The sequence below is a fragment of the Tachyglossus aculeatus genome, unplaced genomic scaffold (assembly GCF_015852505.1).
Source record: "Tachyglossus aculeatus isolate mTacAcu1 unplaced genomic scaffold, mTacAcu1.pri scaffold_282_arrow_ctg1, whole genome shotgun sequence".
NCBI lineage: Eukaryota > Metazoa > Chordata > Mammalia > Monotremata > Tachyglossidae > Tachyglossus > Tachyglossus aculeatus.
Genome location: NW_024044997.1, coordinates 3,822 through 30,595, shown reverse-complemented (window position 1 = coordinate 30,595; position 26,774 = coordinate 3,822). Strand labels below are relative to the sequence as shown.

Below are 26,774 nucleotides of genomic sequence, written 5' to 3'. Positions count from 1 at the left end.
CCATGTAGTGTCTAAAGAGTTTTCCATACTCTTGAGATAAAGTGAGAGAGAGTGTGTGTGAGCGCGTGCGTGCGTGCGTGCCCGTGTGTGTGTAAACAGGCAGAATGCTTAGTGGTGACCTAGTTCTCTTAGGACAAGAGGAGAAAGGCTCATAAACAACACCAAAACCTTCACTGATCATGAGAAAGGCAGAAAAAACAGAGCTAAATTCCACAAATGGAATCTGCCCAAGACTGCCAGCAACAGAAGCCCTTGGAGTGTAAAATTACCACTCAGAAACAAAACTATGGGACTAAGTATGCCCCAACGATTCTCCCTCTCCCCTGGGACATCCCTGAACTGGGGACATGTGGCATTAGCACCTTGAGGGCTGATTTCTCCCACTCCCACCCACGGCCACCCCCATTTCAGTCACACAGTCACCAACGTTATGCGCCTGCTCCATTTACCAACAATGAGAATGGTGTGCCAGCCCCGGCAAGACAGATCCGGGACATGATGCAGGGATCCAAAAATGGGCCGAGGCCACGAGGTACAGATATCAGAACCGTGAGGTTTCTCCGTAGGGGTCATTGCGAGGCGGCCGTTCCCTCCGTTTCCCCAAGCAAAAATGTGATTATCTGGGAAAAGAGTGGAGGAACCAAAAGTTGGACACCCTGCTGTCCTCTTCCTTCTAATCAAGCTTCCCAGACCTCGCTCCACTAGCAACTATGGTCTCCCGGTTTGAGCTAGTTATGGGACAGTCTCTTTTCCAGACAGTGCCTTGTACACAATAGAGATTTCGTAGAAACTCTGCAATCTCCAAGGAGGCCAATCAAACAGAAGCATCCAGATTTCCATTTCCTCTACTGACCTCCGGTAACCCAAAGGATACGATCTGATCCGAAAAGACCAGATCAGGAACAAGGAAGCATTACTGAGTAGCTTTCGCCCACTTTGGGCTTTCCGTTGCTCTTGAGACTTTATCCCTCTCAGCACAGCTGTAGAAAATTTTCCCTCCCACTTTTGCTGTCACTTCCCTGTGAACAGTATGGGCGAGGAACAGCAGAGATGGGGAATCGCCACTGGTACCTCAAACTCAATATACCTAAATCTAACTGCCCCTCTTCCTCCATAAACCCACTCTTCCTCCTCCCTGTCCCATGTACATTGACAGGACGGCATCACCAACTTCCTCATCCCAGAAGTCTACAACCTCAGTGTTTCCCGGGACTTTTTGTTACCTTTCAATTCTCATGTTCAATCTAGTGACAAATCCACCCATTTTGTCTTGCACAGTGCCTGAAATGCCCCTTCTTCTTCAATGTGACAATGACCACTTGGTCCAAGGTCTTGTCATCTGGCAGCTAGACTCTCACATCAGCCTCCATGCTGGTCTCCCTGCCTCGAGCCTCTTCCCTCTCCCATTTGGACTACTATATGCTGCTGTGTGAACACCTCCTTGGGGAGTCGCTCAGCACTCATCTCCCCCTTGGCTTCCTGTGGCCCTCCGAATTCCTCACTCTCAGATGCAAAGTTCTCAATCAACTAGCCCCATCTCACATTTCTGCGCACTTCATCCACTACTCTCCCGCTGGCTCTCTTTGCTCCTCTCAACCTCTCGCCTTTTCCCTAAGCTATTCCTCTGGTCTGGAATTCCCTCCCCCAGCAAATCCAACAGATCGTAGCACTCCCCACAGCACCCTCCTAAAACAAAACTTCCCTGACTAGTTCACAACACCCTAAGTGCTGCAATCTCCAGTACTTATTTATTCCCATCCTGAACACTTTTGCACATATGCTATTCAACTGAACAGTTATTTCCTTTGATTACAGTGCTTGTAAACACGTCCACTGCTGTCATCCCCATTAGCGTGTAAGCTCCCTGTGGGTGGGGAATACGTCATTTTCTTGTTTTGAACTTCCGGAGGGCTTAGTACAGCACCCCACACTCAGTGGGTGCTCGATATATGTTAATACTCCCTCTACACTCCTTCTGAGTGCAAGGGCTTATTACGCAAAGGTTTCTCAGGCGATCCCCTGCGCTTATTCCTCACATCTGTCAAACCCTTCCTTCTTGGGACCTGCTCACATTTACCAACAATGTTACAAAATCTTCTACTCAAGGAGGCATTACTGCCTCAAAACGTAGGAAGAGTAAATGTGCAATTTAACCTCAAATAGCCACCCCCACCTCTCTCTCCAACAGCCAGCCCCAGAGGACTCTGGGAATGACAGGCACCCAACTCCCTCCAGACTTACCATCCGTAGCAGCTATGGTAAACTCATCACCACACGAAACCCTGATCACCTGCTTCCCACCAAGGGGCCCCCCCCAGAAGATTGATTCCCAGGCGCTTCTTATAGTCCCCGACTCCTAGCTGTCCACACTTGTTGGAACCAAAGGTCAGCAGACGGCCCCGTTCTAAAAGGGAAGAAATGACAGTAGTTATCTGGAGCCTGGAAAAGGCAGGCTGATGACGCCCTGGGGAGGCTGACAACAAAACAGCTCAGAGCAAAACTGAAAGCACTGGGGCAATTGCTGGGAGGCCTATAAGATAACATAACCTCAAAAAACGCCCCCCAATCTTGCCCTTGATCATCATCCTCTCTTGGCCCAATGCATCTTCTGTGTTGGACCCTCTCAAAATGCTCTGCTGGACTGTGGGTTCCAAGGCCTTAGCTAGAGGGATTATAATGTCTGGAAAGGGGTTTCAGCTGAGCCAGGAGTAGAAGGATGTAAAGATATGGGAAGGACTAACCACAAGCAGGCATCAGAAGCCTTCTGCCACTGCAACCTGGCAGTCTGCAATGCCAGCACCAGAGGGCCCATGGGCAAAAAGGCCATCTCCTGGTGCTACAAGCTTCCAAGAACCAGAGCTGCCTCATTCTACTGGTTGGCTCTGTCAGTCTCCTGGGATAGCAGGAGGAAAATGATATTCAAATAATGTTCTCTCCAACAGTTTACTTCCCCCTTGGGAGCCTGCTGCTGCTGCTTCCTCCTGCTGCCTTCCTGTCCCTGTAATTCAACCCATAATTGATAGAACTCTGAAGGTTTAACTTCAGGTGTGCCAGAAGGAAAATGAGAGAATCCCGTTCCGGGCCCCGGAGCTTATAGAGCACAGAAATCTAGAAGGCAGACGAGATATCTACCCGTTGCTACAAAAACAGATGGTACGAGGGGTGAAAGCAAAAGTTTTTTTGTAACTGGAATGGCGAGGCACTTCCAACTGCCACTGCCATCACTCGAGATTGTGGTGTTGCATGGGGTGGGAGGGCTGCCGCAGTCCGCTGAGCGCGATGGAAACCCCACTGGCCCAGACTGTGTCCAGACAACCCAAGAAGCACCACAGCATAGTGGCCAGAGCCCGGGCCCGGGAGCCAGAAGGACCTGGGTTCTAATCCCAGCTCCGCCACTTGTCTGCTGTGGGACCTTGGGCTTGCCACTTCACTTCCCTGTGCCTCGGTTATCTCATCAGTAAAATGGAGATTAATCTTGTGAGCCCCACATAAGACATGGACTCTGTCCAACCTGATTAGCTTGGGTCTACCCCAGCGCTTAGAATAGCGCCTGGCGCATACTAAGTGCATAATAAATGCCATTAAAAAAGAACTCAAGGAAGCCAGAGCAGGAGGGTGGGCCGCCCCGACCAGCCCCACCCTGGAATGGCCCCGGTGACCCCCACGCCTGCCAGGGGAGCACGTGGCGCTGTTGGTGACCTGACTGCCTAGCTCCGGGCAGGTTAGGCCCCATACCACAACCTCAGGGTGGCACCACACTGGGATCTAGTCTGCTCTTTCGCACACCTTACTACCAGAGCCCCCAGGCCAGTGATGGGAGGGGCAAGCATTATTATCGGAGCCCCAGGCCAGTGAGGGTGGCCCAGGCCATGACACTGCTGGGGATCCCCTTGTCCAGGCTTGTCAGCCTTGGCTCTATGCCACCGATGCAGGGAGGGGGAAAGCATCCACTTTGAACCAAGAAGCAGCCGTGGCCTGGTGGAAAGAGTATGGGTTTGAATCCGGCCTCCATCACTTGTCTGCTGTGGGACCTTGGGCAGGTCACTTTGCTTCTCTGGGTCTCTGTTATCTCATCTGGAAAATGGGGATTAAAACTGTGAGCCTTACGGGGGACAGGAGGTGTGTTCACCCTGATTATCTTGTATCTACCCCAGCATTCCGTACAGTGCCTGGCACATAGTAAGCACTTACCATACACACACACACACACACACACACACACACACACACACACACACACTCTCTCTCTCTCTCTCTCTCTCTCTCTCTCTCTCTCTCTCTCTCTCTCTCTCTCTCTCTCTCTCTCTCTCTTACTAATTTGTACTGGCGACTGCACTGGCACTTACTGTCTTACCAGTGACGCTTCCGGCCAACTGCCATCTCTGGACAGTAGCAACAAGTGAAAAAGGCCAGGGCAAATTTACCTGGTTTTCCCACGGTTCTCCCAGTTAATTCTTGGGGAGAAAAATGGAGTACCGGAGTGATCCTCGTGGAGGTTTAAGCCATCATTCATTCAATCGCATTTATTGAGCGCTTACTATGTGCAGAGCACCGTACTAATACTAAGTGCTTGGAAAGCACAATTTGGCAACAAATAGAGACATCCCTACCCAACAACTGGCTCATAGTCTAGAAGGCGTCCCAACCGCTCAAAACCATGCACCCCCCAGGAAGTGTAGCAGAGGCCGGAACAATTACAGACATAGCCTAGTCAATCGTCAGAGAGAGGGCAGGTAAGCATTCCTCCCTTAGGGATTTTATACATGGTGTGACAGGAGACGGCATTTCCTACATCATGGAAAACACTGATTAAAGTCTTTCAAGTGCATAGTATGTGCAGGAGACTGAGAAAATACATTCCCGGCCGCCGAGAAGCATCTCAGGGCGGGGAGCCCTGGGCTAGGAGCTGTGGTACGGGATCTGGAGATTATCTCACCATCAATAGCTGCAGTATGAGTCTTCCCAGGGGCAATGGTACGGATCTTGTAAAAAGACAACTGCTTAGCCAGAGTAAGTGAGGTTGTGTAGGGAACTTCACGGTAAGCCTAGAAGAAAAGATAAAACACAACCAAAGATCCTCGGATGAGGGAACAGTCCAAAGAGGCTGGAAAAATGGATCTATGAAAGTCAAAGCAACTGACATCATTTGGAGCGGGAAAAAGAAGGCGGGGTGGGTCAGGGATGACCCTGAGATGGTGACTTACTAACAGTCTTCGAGATGGGAAGGGCAAAGGTAACCAATCCGTTGGAAGGGGACAGTGAAAAGCTAACTATCCCAACTGGGACTATCAAAATGACCAATTATCAGACCCGAGGCTAGCTGGGATGACTGAGGAAAGTGCAGATATTCGAGCAAATCCGGGTCTAAGTATGACCAAGTATGCTCAGTTATCCTCAGGTTCCCTTCAATTTTTGAAGCCATCCAGCCTTGGTCCTAAAATAATCCATCGACTTCTGCTATGTTCTCTATCTCCAAAATACGAGTGGATACAGAGGCAAAAATCATTTCGGTGATAAAAAAAAGTCCCCCGGCCCTCATGTGTTTTTTGTGCTATTAGCTGTGGCGATTTTCTGTGACTCTTATGCTCAGCCCTTGGTGTTTGCTGCCTCTTTGCTCACAGCAGCCTCGGCTCTGTCTCTCTGGCAGCCGGCTGGCCCCGCCCAACCAGGAAGCCTAGTGAGTAAGCGGACGGGGGTGGGCGGGTTGTTGTAACGGACAGACATACAGATGGTCTCTAAGGTTTCACCTGATTAGAAGGGCTTTCTCTAACCAATCCCTTGTACGAGGGACCACTGTAGATAAAATAACCAATGTGAAAGGTTTTTCAGATGCCCAAACAGGTAAATTTTTCAATTCCTTTCTCCTTTTTAAGCTCCTTTAAAAGTTTAAGGGAGTTTAAGTGTCCCTCCTGCTCTTTCTCCTTCTTTTCCTTGTTCTCTGGCAGTTCTTCTTGGTTCCCTATTTAGGTAATCCATTGGTTTGTGACAGTCCTCTGAGGCAAGCTGGACTTCACCTGGGCTTCTTCACTGCCCTGTAGTTAACAATCTCTTCCCTTAGGAACGCTGATGGGGCCCCACAGAAATTCTAACCGGACAGAAGGCACAGCACTCACTTCATGGTTGATGATTCCGGACATGCATTGATTCAGGCCCAGTTTGTTGAATTCGTTGAGTCCGCAGGCTAACACTTTGCCAGACTGAGTCAACAGAAATGACCCATCACAACTGCACTGAACTGAGACAATTATCAAGGCCTTGGGAACATCCACCTAGGGAGAGGAATCAGAACAAGAGTCCAAATGGCATGCAAATTGATTCTGAGAGCTAGTGAACAGATTTCCAACTCTGGGATAACCTGGAACCCCAGGTGTAGAGATTAAGATCAAATGGCTGCTCCATTCCTCTCGCTTTACCAGATCATCTAGTAACGGCTGCCTTTCCAGAGAAAGCGCAAGGGCCCCCAAATGCAGAGCTGCGAGGCCTGACTGAAGGGAGAGAGAGGTACATAAATTGATTGATAAAGAAGAAAAATCTGAGCAGTGAGGTGGCTGGAAGGGATGACTTCTTTGCTCTCCTCCTCCTCTTTTTCTTAGATTGTGAGACCTCATTCCCCGCCCCCCCCAAGCCTAAGGGATAGGTAACATGCTTAATCCCCACTTGGGTATTCTCTCCCAGCACTTCGTACCAGACTCAGCCCGCAGTAAGTGTTAAACTACTACTATTACTCCTCCTCCCTTCTTCACCCTTTAATTCTTCTGTTCTGGGTTCTCTACTCTATTTACTCTACCCTCATTCTCTTGGGGATCTCATCTCTCAACAATGGTGTTATTCTCGACTCTTTTCTCTCATTCAACCCCCACAATTTGGTCATCAAATCCTGCTGGGTCTACCTTCAGGCGTCTTTAAAATCTGCCCTTTCCTCTTCATCCAAAGGGTTACCATGCTGATCCAAGCACTTATTATGTCCTGCCTGGAGTACTGTATCAGTCTCCTCGCTGACCTCGTCGCCTCCTGTCTCTCCCCTTCCAGTCCTTACTTCACTCTACTGCCTGGATCGTTTTTCTAAAAAAGTTCAGAAGTTCAGTTCATATCTTCCCACTCCTCAAAAGCTTCCAATGGTAGCCCGTCGACCTCTGCATCAAACAGAAACCCCTTACCTATGGCTTTAAAGACCACAATCAGTTCACCGTCTCCTATCTTACCTCACTGATTTCCTAATACAATCCAGCTGACACGCTTTGTTCCTTCAACACCAACCTATTCACTGCACCTTGATCTCTTCTACCTCACCAATGACCCTTTGCCCACATCCTCCCTATGAGCTGGAACTCCCTCCCTCTTCATAGATGAGAGGACCACTTTCTCCACCAGCTCACTGTGGGCAGGGAATGTGCCTCCCAAGCACTTAGGACAGTGCCCTGCACACAGCTAGTGCTTAATAAATATGGCTAAAACACAAGCTGTATTAAAATCACATCTCCTCCAAGAAGCCTTCCCCAATTTAGCCCCATTTCCCCTACTCCCTCTCCCTTTTATGTTGCCTATGCACTTGGATTTGTACCGTTTAAGCCCCTGATATTCATCCCATCCTCAGCTTCACAGCACTTATGAACATATTCATAATTTAATGTCTGCCCTGTCCTCCAAGCATGTCTGCCCTACTCTCCCAACCATTTAGTAGAGTGTTCTAGAGTTAGCATTCAATAAATATCACTAATCGACTGATCTCTCAGCTATTACCCCTATGGGGAGGATGCCCATATCTACCAGTCCTGAACTCTCACCTTTTTTTTTAAATGGTATTCGTTAAGCGCTTAGTATGTGCCAGGCACTTAATCGTTGGAGTAGATACAAGTTGATCAGGTTGGACACAGTCTCTTGTCCCACATGGGGCTCATAGTCTTAATCTCCATTTTACAGATGAGGTAACTGAGGCACAGAAGTTAAGTGACTTGTCCAAGGTCACACAACAGACAAGTGGCAGAGATGGGATCAGAATCCAATCCTTCTAACTTCCAGACCTGTGCTCTATCCATTATGCCACGCTGCTTATCACCTTGTGAAACAGGCTTGTGTTTCTCCATCCTCCAGAACATCTCCACATGGATAACTTACTGGCATCATAAACTTAATATGGAAACACTGAACTCACATTCCATCCTAAGACTCCTCCACTTCCTTCTCCCTTTCCCCTCAGAAACAGCATCTTAGATTCCACTCTGCTTCTCATTTCCCACATTTAGTCTGTCTCTAGTTTATCCTAGTTTTTCCTCTATGACATTTTCCTTCCTCAAGCCCTCCTTAAGGAGGCCACTCCGCTGATCTCCTGGCTAGATTGCTGCAACAGCCTCCGTGCTGATCTCCCTGTCTCCAGGCACCCACTTTAGGCGAACCTACACTCAGCTGTCCAGATCATTCCCCTCATCGAATACCTGCAGTGGCTACCCTACTTCCCTCTGAATCAAACCCAAACTCGTGAACATTGGTTTAAGGTTCTTCACCAGCTGCTCCTTCTTACATTCCCATACTTTTCTCCCAGAGTACCCCAGCTCATACTCTTCGCTCCTCCCAAACTAATCTCCTTATGTTACCTCACTCTCAACACTCCTAATCCTGACCTTCTGCACATGAATTTTCCCTTAGATGGCACTCTCTCCCGACTTAAATCTCCCAAACGACACAAATCCCTCCCACCTTCAAAGCTCTCCTCAAATGTCCACTCTCCCAGAGGCATTCTCCACCATTAGCACTCACGTTTTTGATTACACTGATGTGGACATTTATTTACTAATTTTCTGCTTCCATTTTTGCCAGTTTTTATCTTTTTACCTTTGTACACATGTTAACTGTGTCTGCCTCTCTCCCCCACTAAACTGCAGACCTTGATTGCATGCTCACGCTCCCAAGCTTCTGCAACCAGTACGGTCTCAATCCATACCGAAGATGACTTGAAGGGAGGGAGGGAGGGTGGTCTGGTGAAGCTGAGGGAGGAGCTTTTTCCCTGGGGGGAAAGTTTCAGGAAACAAAACCCTTCAAATAGAGGAGCCAGGGAAAAAGGTCTGATCACTGAGAAGCCTTTATAATCATGACAAATCCTGGGAGAAGTAGTTGATGCATTTTTACCTTCTGCGGAGTATAAAAATCCTCTTCCGAATCCAAGCCCAGTCGTCCTGGAATGTGTAAAAAATAGGACGGGGGAGGGAGAGAGAGAGCGCAAGAAAGACAGACAGACAAACACACACACAGAAATAAATTGGATACCACTCAGGCTTCTTTCGCCTAAGCTGATTTCCTGAGGAAATCTCCCTTTCTGAATGATCAATGACTCAAAAAAATTTGGATATAGTTGCTGGCCCCTTTGGCCCTGCACTGGGATAGGACCCCAGGAGGCTAATTTTCCCAATTTTTGCACTTCTGTTTCTCAAGAACTCACGCAGGACTCTTAAAGCAAACGGGCAATTAAATTAGGAAACACGTGTATGACTGAGTCTCAAACAGCATGCAGGTCAGGCTAGAGCCAGGTGGCATGCACATTACAAAGAGCAGGCCGCACCTACCATATTCCCCACAACCCCATGAATAGACTTCTTTGTTTCGGGTCAGAACCACCACATGATTATCGCCACAGGAGACCTGCTCCACTGGATTGTTAAGGAAGAAATTCAGCTGCATAGGCTCCAAGACCTCGGACCCAGCAACCTTGTCCATCCCCATGCAACCGTAGTAATCTGAGCCAAAGGCGTACAGCTGGCCCTCATCTGGACAAAAGAAAAGAATGAATCCGTCAGTGTTCGGAATAGCTAGCCTAAGAGGAGCCAGCTTTTTGCTTTGAGTGTGGGGGTGAACTTGGGAGCCGATTTTCAAGGGAACAGGTGAGGGAGGGGAGAGGAGGAAAGAAGAAAGGGAAAGAGGAAGGGGAGAGAAGGGGAGTGAAAGAGGGCGAGCAGGAGAAAACCAAAAACACTGACTCAGGCTGCTCCTCTTTGGCTGCCTTTCTAGTCCTCGTCAGACCCGGGGACTGGATGTGAGAAATTCCTCTCCACCGCCTTCCCCTCTAGACTGTAAGCTCCTTGTGGGCAGGGAATGTGTTTGTTTATCTGTTGTACTCTACTCTCCCACGCTCTTTGTACAGTGCTCTGCACACAGTAAGTGCTTAATTAAAATGACTGACTGAATGAATGAATGAAGCAGCCTGGGGGATGCTCCGGGGATGGGGATCGGAGAGCTAGCTGTGAGCTAGCTGCTGCAGTGGCAGCGCATGCCCCACGAGAAAGCACAAACGCTACGTGACTTGAGGATGAAGATCTGCTGCTAGAGTAGCAGAAGCAACCCAGTTCACACACCCTAGAGAGTTCACTTGCCTAACGACATTGGCCTTGGCTGGTGGAATTGGCTGACAGCAATCCGGGACCTGTGCGCCCACCCAGACTCCACAAATCCGAGTCCCACCCTTCCCAGGGGATCCTTAGCAGGCCCAAGGGGTGGGGCGGGCTCCTGCGGCTGCCCGTCCGGTCCACAAAGCCCCCCTCACCCCTGTGGAGTCAGAGCTTTACAGAATTTTTAACACAGCGAGTGCTCCATTAATGCTGGTGATCACCGCAATGTCCAGATCCACCCAGAGGGCCACTTCAAGGCAGGAAAAGGAGTCACTAGACAATTTATCAGGACAGACACTTAGATTAGATATGTCCAGGGGATACACTTGGAAATTGCAAAACCTAGCCTAAAGCCCAGACCATCTTTAACAAGGGGAACCATAAATACCAAGGTCCAATTTTTCGATTGGAGCTCCTAAAAGTGCACTATCTGGCTTTCGCCCTTTTCAAATCACTGAGACTCTTCCCTCCAAGGTCACCGCGACCTCTTTTTTGCCAAATCTCATGGATTCCCCACTGTCTCAACGCATCTCGACCTCTCGGCGGCCTCTGACAAAACAGACCACTTTCTTCTCCCGGAAAACCAATCTAACCCAGGTTTTACTGTCCCCTTCTCTTCTGGTTCTTCCCTGACCTTTCTGGCTGAGTCTTCTCCGTTTCGTTTGCCGGTTCTTCCTCTGTCTCCCATCCTCTAACTGTGGGAGGCACTCCCTTGGGAAGCTCGTCTGCTCTTACAGCTTCAACCACCACTTCCATCCAGAAGTGGTCTACCCAGTCTACCTTGCTAGCTCCAACCTCTCTTCACGGCAATCTCACATCTCCTCCCGTCTCAGGACACCTCAATCAATCAAAGGTAGATTCTGAGCGTTTAATGTGTTCAGAGCACTGAACTAAGTGCTTGGAAGAGAATACTATAACAGAGTTGGCAGACATGTTCCCTGCCCACAACGAGCTTACAGTGCAAAGCTCTACATGGATGTTCTGCTGGCACCTCAAGTTCTATGTGTCCAAAACTGAACGCCTCATCTTACCTCCCAAATTATCTCCTCCATCAAACTTTCCCATCGCAGTCAACGACACTTCCATCCTTCTATCTCTCAAGCTGGTACACACATCCTTGACTTCTCTCAATATCACTGATATTTCTCTCTCTCCCTCACTCTCTACCAATATTCAGTCTAACACCAAATCCTGCGAGTCCTTCCTCAGTAACATCTTCAGAATCCTCCTCTTCCTTCATCCAAACTGCCCCGTTGATGGTCCAAGCTTGGGGAAGCAGCGTGGCTCAGTGGAAAGAGCCCAGGCTTTGGAGTCAGAGTTCATGGGTTCGAATCCCGGCTCCGCCAATAGTCAGCTGTGTGACTTTGGGCAAGTCACTTAACTTCTCTGTGCCTCAGTTACCTCGTCTGTAAAATGGGGATTAAGACTGTGAGCCCCCCGTGGGACAACCTGATCACCTTGTAACCTCCCCGGCGCTTAGAACAGTGCTTTGCACATAGTAAGCGCTTAATGTCATTATTAATAAATGCCATTATTAATAATAGTAATAATAATAATGGTATTTGTTAAGCACGTACTATGTGCCAAACACTGTTCTAAGCACTGGGGTAGATACAAGGTAATCAGGTTGTCCCATGTGGGGCTCACAGTCTTCATCCCCATTTTCCAGAGGCACAGAGAAGCTAAGTGACTTGCCCAAAGTCACACGGCTGCTAAGTGGCTGAGCCGGGATTAGAACCCACGACCTCTGACTCCCAAGCCCATGCTCTTTCCACTAAGCCATGCTGCTTCTCCAAGTCACACTCTGTCCCGATTACTGAATAAACCTCCTCATGGACTCCCCTGCCTCCAGTCTTTCTCCTCTCGAGTCTATACTTGACTCTGTTGCCGGATAGATTTTTCTGAAACGACACTGTGCACAACTCCCCAAACCTCAGAAACCTCGATTGGTGACTCCTTTGGCTTTAAGGCACTCCATCAACTCTCCTCCCCCTACTTACCCTTGCTCTTCTTCCAGTCCACTCAAATTCATTCCTCTCAAATCAACCAACTCACCTGTCCTCATTCTCCTCTCTCTTGCCTCGACCCCTTGCTCACACTTCCCCTTTGACTTGGAATTTCCTCCTCATCCGTCACATCCAACAGACCACTGCTCTCCCCATCCTCAAAGCCCTTCTGCAATCACATCTGCTTTCCTGATTAATCCCCCTCAACACCCATCCAATATCCCCACCCCACCAACTGCTACTTCAGCAGTTCCTTGGGAACTTAGACCACTTGCTAAACTATAAACTCCTTCAAGGAAAGAGTGGGGGTCTACAACTTTCACTGCACTCTCCCAAAAGATTAAGGCACTCGATATATATACTATTGGGAGCTATGGAGGGAAAACAACCTCCCTCCTTTCACTCTTCTTCAACTGACAGCAAGGATGGGAGAAACTTCACTGTCCGCTCTGTTTCCTTCCATACTGGATGGCCTGCAAGCCCCGTGTGGGACACGGACCATGTCCCATCTGACCATCTTGGCTCTACCCCAGTGCTTGGCACTTAGTAAGTGCTTAATCAATATCATTATCATCGTTACTGAGGTGGTATCACTGGGGAGCCCCCTTGCGTGGACCTCACCATTGGCAGAATCTCTGGCAGCCGGCCTGCCGCCAGACACAACTCCAAATAGTGGTAGCCTGAAGCCTCCTTGGGTGACAGCCTTGAGTGAGGATTTGGGAATAATATCCTTGAGTTGCATGCAAGAGGATATACTCTCCTCTCCACAGCATGGATGGAATTACATGGCCTAGCTTTTGGAGGGCCATTTGAGGTCCTCCTTTAGTTCTTCTCATTCATTCAATTGTATTTGTTGAGAACTTACTGTGTGCAGAGCGCTGTACTAAGCCCTTGGGAGAGTACAATACAGCAATAAACAGTGAGCTTACAGTCCAGAGGGGGAGAGAGAACCAAATACACATCAATAAACTACAGATATGTACAAGTGCTGTGGGACTGGGAGGGAGGATGAACAAAGGGAGCAAGTCAGGGTGATGCAGAAGGGAGTGGGAGGAGAGGCAGTGCTTCTTAGTTCATCGGGGCCTCACGCACTAGTTCTGCAACCGGGCTCAAGGGCATCTATTTGGCTCACGCTCCCGAGGAGTTTCCATGCAAATGTAAAACAGCCTCTTCCCACCCTTGGAGAAACTGGGATTGATGGTAGCTACAACAATGACCTTGCTGACCACCGTACAGTCAACTAGAGTTTCTCTCCAAGAACCCACAGGCATAAATAGCCACTCCCTCATTCATCTCTATGGTATCCTTAAAAGGAGTGCGACAGATATAAGAATCCCTATTTTATACACATGGAAATTGACCCAACAGGTATAAAAGAGGGTCAAAACAAAGCAGCGGCAGAGTCAAACAGAAGTCACTTCTCCTGCCGCCCTGTTTGGTGCACTATTCACAAGGCATGTTGCTCTACCCCGGGCCCAAGAAAATGCCAGATGAAGGGTGCCATGGCCGAAGCAGGGCCAGGTTGGGATCCCCTCAAAGTCAGATTGAAAAGATCCGTGAAGGGACGGGTGTGCGGGAAGGGGGTCTGAGGAGCAGAAATTTCTTTTTTTCTGTCCTGCCCGCTTCTTTGGACTCTCCCTCGGTAAAGGCTTCTGTGAGCCACGCGGCCTGAAGCAATCAACCCGGTGTCCAGGAGCAACTGCCCACCAGGGTCCCTAAAAATGGAGGCCTGGCCCTGCAGGGGAAGAAGCAGCCTCTCCGTCCGACTCTGGGGTGCCTCACCGGTGATGCAGACTGTAAAGTCGTCTCCACAGGACACCTGATGAATGGCCTTGCCCTGCAACTTCTCCACGTGCTTTGGCTGCCGATAGGAGGCTCTGTCTCCGTGCCCCAACTGCCCGTGGAGTTTGGTGCCGCCTTGCATATTCTGTAAGGCAAGGAATGCTTGTGAGGATTAATTAACCATCGCGGCTCTCAACTCCAATCATCTTGCAAAAGCCGGCCTGAGGCTCAGGCCGAAGCTTGATAGAAGGCTGGCAGGAATAACCCCTAACACTTACGTTGGCGGACGCCACATTCAGCCCTCTTATATCAGCAAAACCTCCAGCCAACGGACACACAGACAGAACTTGAACCAGAATACACTGAGCCGCCTGAAGACGGCAAATCCCGAATGTCAAGAAGCAGTGTGGCCTAGTGGATAGAGCCTGGGCCTGGAAATCAGAAGGACCTGGGTTCTAATCCCGGCCCTGCCACTTGTCTGCTGTGGGACCTCGGGCAAGTCACTTCACTTCTTTGAGCCTCCGTTACCTCATCTGTAAAATGGGGATTAAGCCTGTGTGCACTACCTAATTAGGGAACGTCAAGAAGCAGCATGGCTCAGTGGAAAGAGCCAGAGCTTGGGAGTCGGAGGTCATGGGTTCAAATGTCGGCTCCGTCGTTTGTCAGCTGACTTCGGACAAGTCACTTCGCTTCTCTGTGCCTCAGTTACCTCATCTGTAAAATGGGGATTAAGACTGTGAGCCCCACGTGGGACAACCTGATCACCCTGTATCCTCCCCAGCACTTAGAACAGTGCTTTGCACATAGTAAGTGCTTAACAAATGCCATTATTATTATTATCATTAGCTTACAGCTATCCCAGTGCTTAGTGCAGTGCCTGGCACATAGTACTCACTTAACAAATGCCAATAAAAATCCCACCAAAAACAAAAAAACTATCACAACTTCCAGGGGGTGAGACCCTAAAATGGTGAAAAAGCTGACATTCCCCTGAAGGTAGTTGCGAACGAGCACCCGATTCTGGGTAAATAGATACGCCGTCTTTAAAAAAATCAACCTTCAGATGGTTTTTCAGAAACTCTGGTTTTCTTGGAAACCCTGACGTCTAGATACCTAACCCAGTCTTATCAACGCTGTCATGGGTCAGGGGCTAAATAGCTATTCTCTTCCCCGAACTGCTCATGATGCCCTGTGGAAGCCCTGTGGGAAAGCAGCACTGAAGCCTGGCTTAGATTAGGTAACTCTGCGTTAGCCCATTCTCGCCTCTGCCAAATTATTACCACTTCTACCTCCGCTGGCCTTCGAACACTCTCTGGGATGTGGTTTCTACCAAGCAGAGCAACAACCTCTCATTATGGTTCTTTTGGCATTTTTCTTTAGGGACTGAAGCCCCAGAGGAGACTAAGTTTTAGGGCTTGGGAACGCCTTGCCCATTCAGCCTGCTTAGGTACTGCGACGAACCCAGGTCCTTTATTTTTCTGGATTTCGGAGCAGCAAATATTGGCGCGCAAATTTAGATCTCTTCTTGCCCGATCCTGGTTAGTGGTGCCACCCTGAGACACATGAAATCTCAGAGCACTCCTTCATGAGCTCTTGTGACCCCTGGAGGGGCATGGGAGATGGAGAAGGGAGGAGGGGGCCAGTGGTCAGAACCGAACTATTTTGAGCAGCGATGACCTGGTCCGAGTGAGTCACCCCCGTCCTGTGACAATGAGTTCTGCACTTTATTCGAATTTTTAAAAAAGACCATAAGTTCAGGCCGGGAGGCAATGCAATGGAGCAGCGGGGGTGGTGGGTGACGGTTGAATAAAGAAGAAAACGACCTCAGTGGTGAGGTGCTAAAAGGTTTTGGAACTTCAGAAATCCAGATTCCTCATATTCTGGTTGTCTGGTAGGACACAAAGGCCCTAAGTGGTCCTCTTCAGCCCTCCTCGTTCACAGCCAGAACTTTCAAAGCTTTCTGGCTCTATCCTAGCAAGCTGCTGCATGACTCCTGCAGACAGAATGCTAGACTGTAAACTCCTTGAAGGCACGGACTGTATCTACCAACTCTATTGTGCTCTCCCAAGTGCTCAGAACAGTGCCCTGAGCACAGCAAATGCTCATTAAATAGCACTGATGGACTGTTTCCTGCCTAGCGTGGCCCCCGGGGCATCCAATTTGCCCAGGTCTGGCATGCCGAACCCAGAAGAGAAAGAAGGTTAACTTACCACCCAAGTGTACAGCTCTTTCTCCACTGTCACTACGGCAAAGTGGGTATTCCCTGCACATACTTGTCGGGCGCTGCAGCCACTCTTGATGACATCCAGCTTCTGAGGAGTGGATTTCCCACCTCCCCAAACATACACCTCACTCGTGCGAGAGGTCACCACAGCAATGGGTGTTTCATTCGCGGTACTGGACCTGCACAACCACCAAAGGAGACATATTTAGCCCAGGCACTCAAACGAAGAAAAGGGCTTTCTGCTTCTTCCTTCGAATAGGATCCTTGGGCTTGGGGCAAGCAAACAGATAGCAACGTCCTTCTTCGTCAAGCAAGAGGGCTGGCTTTGTTATTCCAACCTTGAAATCTCCACCACGCCGTGCCAGGGATCTTCCACTCTGGTTCACAGGCTGTGTCACCTGGCCCTTCTTCACCCTCTCTGGGGTCAAACCCATTTGGGGTTCGGCCAACACCCATGCTTCCTCCAACTTCTTCAAACCTCTTGCCCCCAATGTCTCAATTGTTTTAGCTGATGATGCCTCAGGTTGGGATTTCTGGCCATCGGCTCCATCCAAACAGAAAGAGCATGTTAGCTGACAGAGCAGATGGGGTCTTCTGTATAACACACATGTTCCCCGGCTGTATAGTTCTAGATTGTAAGCTCGACGTGGGCAGGGAATGTGTTTACAGTTACATTATATTTTCCCAAGAGCTTAGTGCAGTGCTCTGCACAGAGTAAGCGCTCAATAAATATGAATGAATGGATGAATATTGTCTAACGTTTAACATTATAGCATTGCTCTTCCCTCTTCTCCCTCTACTGGCAAATCACTTGTCCCTTTATGACTCCCCCCTTAGATGGTAACTTCCTTGAGGCCAGGGGTAATGTCTTCTACTTTTATTGAACGCTCCCTAAATAAGGGCTTATTTAGTACACGCTCTCTATTCAGCCTAATCAATCAGTGATAAAGCTTGAGGAGAGATTCTTGAGCAGGCTCTCTGATATTCTTCAACAAATCATAAATGTATGTCCCCCCCACTCTATTCTGTAAGCTCTTTGAGGGCAGGGATTGGGTCTATCTATTCTATTGCACCAAGCGCTCTGTACAGTGCTCTGCACATGGTAAGTGCTGAGTAAGCATCACTGATTAACTGACTGATTGACTGATTTCCCTAACACTCCCTTCTACAGTAGTAAGTTACCTTGGTCTTTTGGTTGGTCCATTAAGCAGTGCGACTTTTTCTTCCATCTCCCTGTAAGGAGAAAGGCAAAGGAACATGAGAGGATAAGTTCCTGGTGGACAGGGGAAGTGCTGCTTCTTTGATTCTGTACTTCCCAAATGCCCATTCCCAGTATGCTGCACCAAGAGGACCCTCAATAAATCTACTACTATATTATGTGAAACAGTAAAAGGCTCCTACAGGTCTTCTCTGTCTTACCCCAAGGCGCTTTACAGACCTTACCTTTCGAAACCTACTCCTCATCCCCATTAGGCAGATCCTCACGCCTGGAGGGAATGGACACAGGATAACCTAGGGAATCATTTTGCCTGGCCCTAGTGGAAAGGCAAGCCGAGATGTGACCAAACTGCACATTCCACATAGAATCTGGAGGAAAAAAGGCTCAGTTCCAACTCCCACCTCTGGACTAAAAACCTCGGGCCGCAGGCTCATCTGATTCGATAAGGGGAAGTGCAGAGAGTGACCACCCCGGGCCCCACCCCAACCCAGGCAGGATACCAGGAGTCAAAGAGGCCAAGAGCAGGAGGTTCCGCTTTCCTTCAACCAGAGAAGGCACTCTGATTGCAGATATACATTAGCCTCACTGAGCCCTTGCTCCGGATCCTATGAAGTCCATCCCAGCTCTATCCACGGGAGGAGAGTGGATTTACTTTCTGCATTTACCTCCTGTGTTTCCTGAGAAGAGGGCGGTTGAGAAGTTCATCAGCAGTGGGCCTTTTCTCTGGGTCCTGTCAAAGATAATCAGGAGATCAGTTCTGGTTGCAAGGGGATTCCAGCACAGACACCTGCCCACCCCTCAGAAGAGCCCTGGTCCAATAAGCCAAAGGTCACCTGACTATAAGGATGTAGACTGTAAACTCCTTGGGTGGCAGGGAATATGTCTACCTACTTTGTTATACTATACTCTCCCAGGTGCTTAATTCAGTACTCTGAACAAAATAAGTGCTCAATACCATTTATTGACATATTACCAGTCTTTGTTTTCAAAGAAGTCTCGGTAGCTGTATTATTTCCAGTACTAAATGGCTAGAAGTGACTGCACATGAATAGTAATGGTTTGTGTGGTACCCGCAACACTCTCCCTCTCCCTCTGAGAATCAACGGCAACTGCAGCAAAAGAACTGATAGCTTCTAAAGTAATATGCTTGGATAACTGAGAACTTAGTTCATCGGTATTTTGATTATCAATCAATCAATTATTATTTGCAAAAATATTAACTGACTCAGTTGGAAATTTCTATGGTAGCGTTTGGGGATGCAAAAAGGTGGTAAACAACACAATCCGGAACTCAAAGCATTTAAATGCCTTTTGTATGTTTCTGCTCCCTTCAGAGAGGTACAGAAGACAGTTGATTCAGATGATGAGGCTGTTTTCAGGACAGGACTCCAGTGCCATACTGTCTTATTTACATAAACTTCACTCACAACTAGCTTGACAATCAAGTACCATTAACTTAGCAAGCTCTCCCTCTCTTTCTCTCTGTTTTATTTATATAAACTTCAATCACAACTAGCGTGACAACAAAACACCATTTGTTTAGCAATCTCTCTCTCTCTCTCTCTCTCACCAGGATATAAGGAGTAATAAGTCCAGAAAAACCTCGGGAAATCTAAGCTTTCTGGGTGCATTCATGAATACGTCTCTGTCCAGAGATGAAGGGGTGTGTTTTTCATGTATGACTACATCAGACTTTCTCCCCAATTCCTTTAACTTGAAGGTTGACGGAGGGCAAGATAAAGAATGACACAGAAACTCTGCATCACACCCACCTGATCGAGACAGGTATGTACCATCTGGATCAGCTCTAGAGAGTACAGGCTGGAATCAACCTCCATGGCCCGGATCCCCTGAACAATCTTGACACACAGGTTCAGTGGGTTCTAAAAGAGAACAGTTTTGAGAGAGACAAATTTCTGGACGGAAGGAATGCTAGGAATTCACTGTACACTAGTTTGAGGTTTCAGCTCAGTTCTCATTACTCTCTGGCGAGGGAAAGAATGGGCAACCCGACATCCCTGTGCCTTTAAATCACTACTGCCCCACGTACTGCAGTGGGCAAAGGAATTGAATTCAGTGTACTGGATGGTACACTACAAAAACAAGTCACCCATCCCATTGGAAAAGAGAAGTGAGACAGGGGTTCGTGAACTATAACAAAGGAAAACTATTAAAAGGGTAAAGTTCTTCATCAAAACAATAAGAATCCCTGGTAGAAGGAACTGTCTCTGGTTGGGGGAATAAAAACGCCATGGGGCAGGGAGAAGGTCAGGAACTTGCACGGGGTTTCAGTCGGCTGTGAACTTTGCCAGATTTTCTAAATCTAGGGCTAGGCTACCCTGCTGTCATCAGAGGATCCAGGGCATCCAAAGCAAGGGGCCTGGAGCTCTGGGATAGTGCAGAAGAACACTGAGTTTATAATAAACCTGTAAATTCCCTGGCCACTAAGATGATCTCAAAATGAAAAATTTGGTGGTTAAAAGCAAATCAATTCCCCCCGTGAGCCCAACAGCAACAACGCGGAGGACAGTGGAGAACAACTAGCATCTCGGTCCGCATCACCTCACCGTAGCATCAAAGGTCCTCTTCAAGGTGAGCAGCTCAAAGATGACACAGCCCACTGCCCAGATGTCAGACTTGAAATTGTACTTCACCCCTTGGCAGAGTTCTGGAGACATGTAGTATGGGGTTCCCACAAGCTGAACACCACAAGAGAACACATAAACAAAATCATTCACCCGCTAACCAGTCTGATCTCCTGAGATGGCAGTATCACCACTTCGGCTGCTCCATCCTCCTGACCGGGAGCTGACTTTCAAAGCTCTCCAAATTCTCAGCTGCAGAAATGGAATCTGGGATACCGAATGTGCAGCACCATTTTCCCAGGGTGACATCAACCCATTTCGGCTCAAGTCAGCAGAGCCGGCTTGCCGGGAAACATCTGGAACGGGGAAGGTGGCGAGGCTACTTAGAAAAGACAGTGGACCACCTGACCCTCGGACTGCAGCAACCTTGGGTGGGTAGCTAGTCCAGGGACATTTCAGACTTCCGAAACCATTTCAATTGCCAAAAAATTCCCTAAGAAAAGAAGCTACAGTGTTTTGAGGAGCCCGGATTGGTGAAATGGCACACAACTGTTATCACAGAAGTGTCTAACAACCCCCAGTTTCAATCAGTTGTGTGGATGTGGATTTTCTTGGCTTTTACTCCCCTTACGAAAAATATTTTTAAACAGAGGGACGACCGATTTTGGAACTGCCTCCAGCCCATCATTTGGCCCTTCTTCCTAACTAAGGGGCTCAGAATGCCCAACGGGACTCTAGCCAAATAACGCTACTCAAATCCACCTCTGCCACTCAGCAGGGTCCCGGGCATTTTCCAGAGTGGCCAACCCAGCTGCTGCTTCTTCTTGACCCGGAAATCAAGGGCAGCGCCAAAGTCCATCCTCGCCCGAGGGGCTGACCGTCCCTGCAAGCCCCCAAACCGCCCTCACCTCTTAATGTTCTCCGACAATCCCCGAGAGAGGTCTTAGGTTGATTTTTAAGAGATGGTTTCTTGAGATTGGGGAAGAGAGGAGTTCTTTAGCTCATCCTGCCCCTGACGTTTCAGAACAAAATGTTCTGGGGCACTGATTCCTATTTGAAACTTATGACTCTCCCTGAACTAGGAGTTCTCAAAGAGGCACTTGGAGACATCGTGACCAAACATATGCCCTGACCATATACATCTAAAGACAGGGAAACAAGGAATATTTTGCAGATATTCTGACTGGGGGTAGAGGGATATTTGGTTGTTTTCTGAAAAGCCTATGACTGGTGGAAGGTGTAGAGGACTGCGAGGGGAGGATGATTGACAAGGCTTGTAAAAGCTTGTCTGTAATCCTACAAAAAGGCCTTTCAATTAATTGTTAACAACAGAACCAGCCTGAAGGTTGGGAGAAATGTACAAGAGTGGGAGGGAGAGCCTGAAAAAACAAGAGTGAGTTACTTCACAGAGGAAGGAGAAAAGAGAAAATCCACCCACTTAACCCAAGAAGGAGGAACCCTCACCGTTTCAGCCATGGAGTATTCAGAATTAAGTTTCTTTGCCAACCCATAGTCTCCCAGTTTGATCAGGTTTGCTTTGGTTAGGAAAATATTTAATGTCTTTATGTCTCTGAAAAAGAAAGGTAGATGTAGATCAGTCTTAAGCCCATGCATCCCAATTTCTTTTCCTAGCCACCTCATTCATTCATTCAATCGTATTTATTGAGCGCTTACTGTGTGCAGAACACTGTACTAAGCGCTTGGGAAGTACAAGTTGGCAACATATAGAGACGGTTCCTACCAAACAGTGGGCTCACAGTCTAGAAGAATTTAAATTCAAATGAATTTAAAGGGCTTGGTGCCAGGGCCTTCATTATCCTAGAATAAGTATGATGTTTTTGCTTAGAACTCCTCATCGAACCCTGACCAATGGAATAATCATCACTAATGTATTTTCATATCTAAAGCGGTGGGTGGGCGGGGGACGGTAAAAACCGCCCCACTGCATGAATGTCTCCCATCACTGAAGCCCTGGAGAAAGGAGGGTGATAAAAACAAGGTTCTTGGTAGTCGTGCCTCCTGGAGGGGACACTCCTTCTACCAAGCACAATCCACTGAGAGCCACCAGAGTGGCTTCATTTAACACATCTAATCACCAGATTATTAAAAAAAAATGAACAGAAATGGGGAAGACTCTATATGTTCCAGCGCATAAAGTGACAAGGCTGCTTGGACCAAACTGGAAGAGAGAGAGCACGGCATTATCTGTAATAATAATTACGAATATTGCTTGTGCTTTCTTTGTTTACTGGGGTAAGGTATAAGAATATTTACTCAGACAGGGGTCTCTGGCCCACAGAGGGGGCTCCCAATTGAAAAATCAAGGGATCGATCTTTTATCCAAGAAGGGTCTGAAGGCTGAAAACGGTCTTGGGGTGGTTAATCAATCCAGTGTATTTACTTGAGTGCCTACTATGTGCAGAGCATTGTTCTAAGAACTTGGGAGAGCACAAAAGAATCAGTAGAAATAATCCCTGCCCTCAAGGAGTTTCCTGTCTAGTGAGGATACACTCTCTTTGCTAAAAAACACACAGAGCTGGACCTTCTGATTCTGGCCCAGTTACATGTAGATTACCAGTGCCAACCCAAAATGCAGGTAAATGGCAAACTGACACAGAAACAAGAGCAGCTACAGTGTCATCAGGAGAACGAATGGTTTTTGGTAGGTCACAGAACATATTCGATTAAATGCTCCACCTAACCTGATACAACTGTACAAGCAATGTTTTCCATTAGGAATCTTGGGCATTTAATCTCCTGGGAAGAAGCTGTGTCTGGATTAAAAGTGTAATTTCTAATTCAAAATGCACAAACTAGGGTAGGGTTTAATCCCAAGAGCCAAAGCTGACATTAATCCAACTCCATTATACTGCACTCTCCCAAGAGCCTAGTTCAGTGCCCTGCACACAGTAAACTGCTCAATAAATATGGCTGATTGATCACTCATCTTTTTAAATGCAAACGACTCCTCCTGGAGAAGTGTCTTTCCCATTCCACCAGGCTAGCAGAGGACTGAGCAATTAGCAGGTTGAATCTGAGCCACCAGAGGGTCCATATTTAGTAAAACTGGAGTCCAGTGAAGATTCTGGGGACCTGAATTACTTAAATGACAAACAACAATGAAACAATCGATCGATGGCAGTTGAGCACTGGTAGCAGAACACTGTACTAAGCACCTGGGAGAGTATAACATAACAGAGTTAGCAGACACATTCCCTGCCCTCAACAAGCTGACAGTGGGTAACGGCTTAATCCTCTATTCCCCTTGGGCTAGACAGGAGCAAAGTGGGTGGGCGTGAAGCAGGAAACACGGCCCAAGCCCTCCACTGCAGAGCTTCAAGGTCAGCCCCATTTTCCCAGGAAGATATCCGCTACTACTGCAGCACCCCAGCCCTGCTCCTTTTACTGAGACAGAGGGCACCGACCTTTCTGAAAATTAAGAATGCTGGGGACGTTCCTAGTGTTGGAAAGTGAGAGGGGGAAAAAGGACCAAAGCTACTCCATGTAAGCTCTGATCTTTAATTGTTACTTGTTTCTCTGTCTGCCGCCTTCCTCCGGAGACTGTAATCTCTCTGTGGGCAGGGATGGATTCACCTCGCCTCTGTACCCTTCCAAGAGCACAATGCTGTGCCCAAAGTAGGAGCTCTACAAATGTCAGTAGAAAGAAAGGACTCAAAAGTGTGTCATTTGCTTACTGTAACTCACTGCATCTCCATGTCTGCCATTACCTGTGAAGGATCCCAGCTCTGTGGATGCAGCTCACTGCTGATACAATCTGAAACAGGTACCAAAGCACCATCTGCACAAAGAGAAATCCAAATGTATAAAAATGATAATAAAATTAAACCTAAACATGTTAGTTCAATTAACCTGGAGCAGGGAGGAAATATTTTTTACGGAACTTCTTCAGTGCTTACTAAACTCTGGAGTAGATACAGACCGATCAGGCTGGACACAGTCCATGTCCTACATGGGGCTCACAGTCTTAATCCCCACTTCACAGATGAGGTAACTCAAGTTACAGAGAAGTTAAGTGACTTCCCCAAGGTCACAGAGCAGACAGATGACCGAGCCAGGATTAGAACTCAGGTTCTTCTGATACCCAAGCCCATGCTCTATCCACTGGGCCAGACTACTTCTCTCTGGTACAGGATTAGAATGAGAGATGGTAAATACATATATTTAATGGGGTATTTTAAAAAAACAAACCCTTTAATGCTCTCAATTCCCACTCTTCACATGACCGAGACAAATCAGCAGAAATTTTTACTTGTAATCATCAGTCTGCAACAGGCATCTGAAACTCGAAACCACATATAATTCAGAGAAATGATGTGGCCTTAAAAGGCAGTAGTACTTTATAGGCTGAGTCCATTCTAGAGAAATAACGCCGGCATTAATCCAAAACATTTGAAAATGTTGTGAATTGACACTACTACCCGATACTTTGAATTGGTTTAATACCATTAGGTATTAGTAGTTGGGCATTTCTCAAAATTTACCTCAGTCTCCAGACGGCAGCCCCACGCAAGTACTTTCAAGGGCCTCAATAGCAACTTATCTGCTTACTGCCAGTAAGGTGAAAACTGAAGGGACTGGAGTAATAACAATAATAAGCAGAAATAATAATTGTGGCATTTAAGTGCTGTGTGCCAAGCACTGTACTAAGCGCTTGAGTAGATACAAGATAATCAGGTCCCACATGGGGCGCACAGTCTAAGTAGGAAAAACATTATTCCTTAAAATCAACAGCAGCATCTCAGGGAAAGAGCCCAAGCCTGGATGTCAGAGGATCTGGGCTTTAATCCTGGTTCTGTCACTTGTCTACTCTGTGTGACCTTGGGCAATTTTCAACTTATCTGTGCCTCAGTTACCTCACCTGTAAAATGGGGATTAAGACCTGTGAGCCCCAGGTGGGACACGGACTGTGTCCAACCTGGGAATTTATTTCTAACCGGCACTTAGAATAGTGCCTGGCTCACAGTAAGCTCTTAACAAATGCCATTAAAAAAAAAAAAAGCCGAAACCTTCTACTTACCTTGAGGGTCCCCAGGTTGAATGTTTTTTGAACAAGGATGGAATGACATGAGTCAGGTGAGGGGTTAAGGAGGTGGGGAAGTTATACCTCCTAGAGAATTAAGGATGGAACCTCCACTATGGAAGAATTTAAATGGTATAGCTCTAGGGCTGAGGCCACAGCAGTGCTTGGTGCTTTAAGGTTCAGGCAATGTGTTCTGTTATACTGTATGCTCCCAAGCACTTAGTACAGTGCTCTCTGCACACAGTAAGCGCTCAGTAAATAAAATTGATTTATTGATAGTCCTGGGACCCCAAGTTGTCAGCCAATCTCCGCAAACACGATGCGCTGGCTGGGACAAGGCAAGGTGATCATAAAGCTTATGTCAGGGACCATGGAAAACATTCTACCCCTGCCTTGGAGGTCATCTTTCTGGAAGCAGAACTTTGTAAATATGAGAGGAAAAAGGAGAACAAGGAAACATCACCCTAAGGTGTGCCAGATGTGCCATAGTGGTTCAAACTCTGGTGACTTTGTACAGAAGGAAGCCCAGGGAAAAACAGAACTAAAGATAATTAGGTACATCATTAACAAAAAAAGGGAATTTGAGAGATGGAGGGGGGGAGGGAAAGGAGGATGGCCAAACTTTGGGAAAAGGACTTCCCTCTAGACTACAGACGAGAAAGGGTACAAATAAAAGGAAAAGTCATCACACTCCATATGAGATATGTTAAGAAACGAGATTTATAAAATGGCATGAAGAACTATTAGGCAGAAGGCAATCTCAGCCCTTTCCACTGTAGTCCGAGTTACCTCTTCCTCAAACAACTTGTCCTTCTGACGCAGAATTTTGTCATAGAGGTTTCCTCCTGCAATTAAAGGTAACAAGGAAAAGTCAATTTATAATCAAATGCACCAGGGTTAATCGTGATCAAAGTTTAGAGCCAATAGCTATAAGTTATCAATCCACACCAGGAAATAAAACTGCTCCAAATCCTGCCCTCTCTTAAAATGAAACCCTTCCTTCCATCTTGGCTCTCCAGTGAGGTCTTCGACTTTTTCACTTCCAAAGCTCTCAACTGCTCTCATGGTTCTCCCTCTTTTTGCCCAACAGACAAAAAAACGATCACAGAACAAGCAAAACAAAACCCAGGCAGTGAGTTTATCTTAGCTCCCCTCCAACCTTTGCACAGTTCCTTTTCTCTAATTACCTGTATTTCACTGGAGAACAAACATCTCGTTCTGACTACGTTACTCTGATATCTCGCCATTTATGAGATCACCTCGCAGCCGCCGGTTCCCTTCGAACTCGGCCCCCACTAGCTCTCCCCACCCCAGTGTGGGGTGAGGACAAGAGGCAGCCTGGCACCTTCTGCAATTTTGTAATGTTGGGGTTATGACGACGATGATTATGGTATCTGTTAAGCACTTACTGTGTGCTAAGCACTGCTCTAAGCACTGGGGGAGATACAAGTTAATCGTGTTGGACACAGTCCCTATCCCACACGTGGCTCACAGCCTAAGTAGGAGAGTGAACAGGTACTGAATCCCCATTTTACAGCTGA

The 26,774-nt window shown here is 47.6% G+C and overlaps 1 protein-coding gene across 1 annotated transcript in view; it reads right to left on the bottom strand.

Annotated features, from left to right (window-relative positions):
* Positions 1–26,078, bottom strand: part of LOC119923825 (serine/threonine-protein kinase Nek9-like) — a gene marked incomplete at its 5' end in the record, with an annotated part of 34,056 nt that extends 7,978 nt beyond the window's left edge. Inside the window, 16 exon segments of the mRNA XM_038743045.1 lie at positions 450–620; positions 2,242–2,314; positions 2,316–2,404; positions 4,937–5,045; positions 6,114–6,269; positions 9,124–9,170; positions 9,558–9,758; positions 14,165–14,309; positions 16,375–16,567; positions 17,571–17,621; positions 18,273–18,337; positions 19,380–19,490; positions 20,175–20,306; positions 21,657–21,762; positions 23,921–23,991; positions 26,023–26,078. Of these exon segments, the coding sequence (XP_038598973.1) occupies positions 450–620; positions 2,242–2,314; positions 2,316–2,404; positions 4,937–5,045; positions 6,114–6,269; positions 9,124–9,170; positions 9,558–9,758; positions 14,165–14,309; positions 16,375–16,567; positions 17,571–17,621; positions 18,273–18,337; positions 19,380–19,490; positions 20,175–20,306; positions 21,657–21,762; positions 23,921–23,991; positions 26,023–26,078 (1,776 nt within the window).
* Positions 26,079–26,774: the final 696 nt, after the last annotated feature.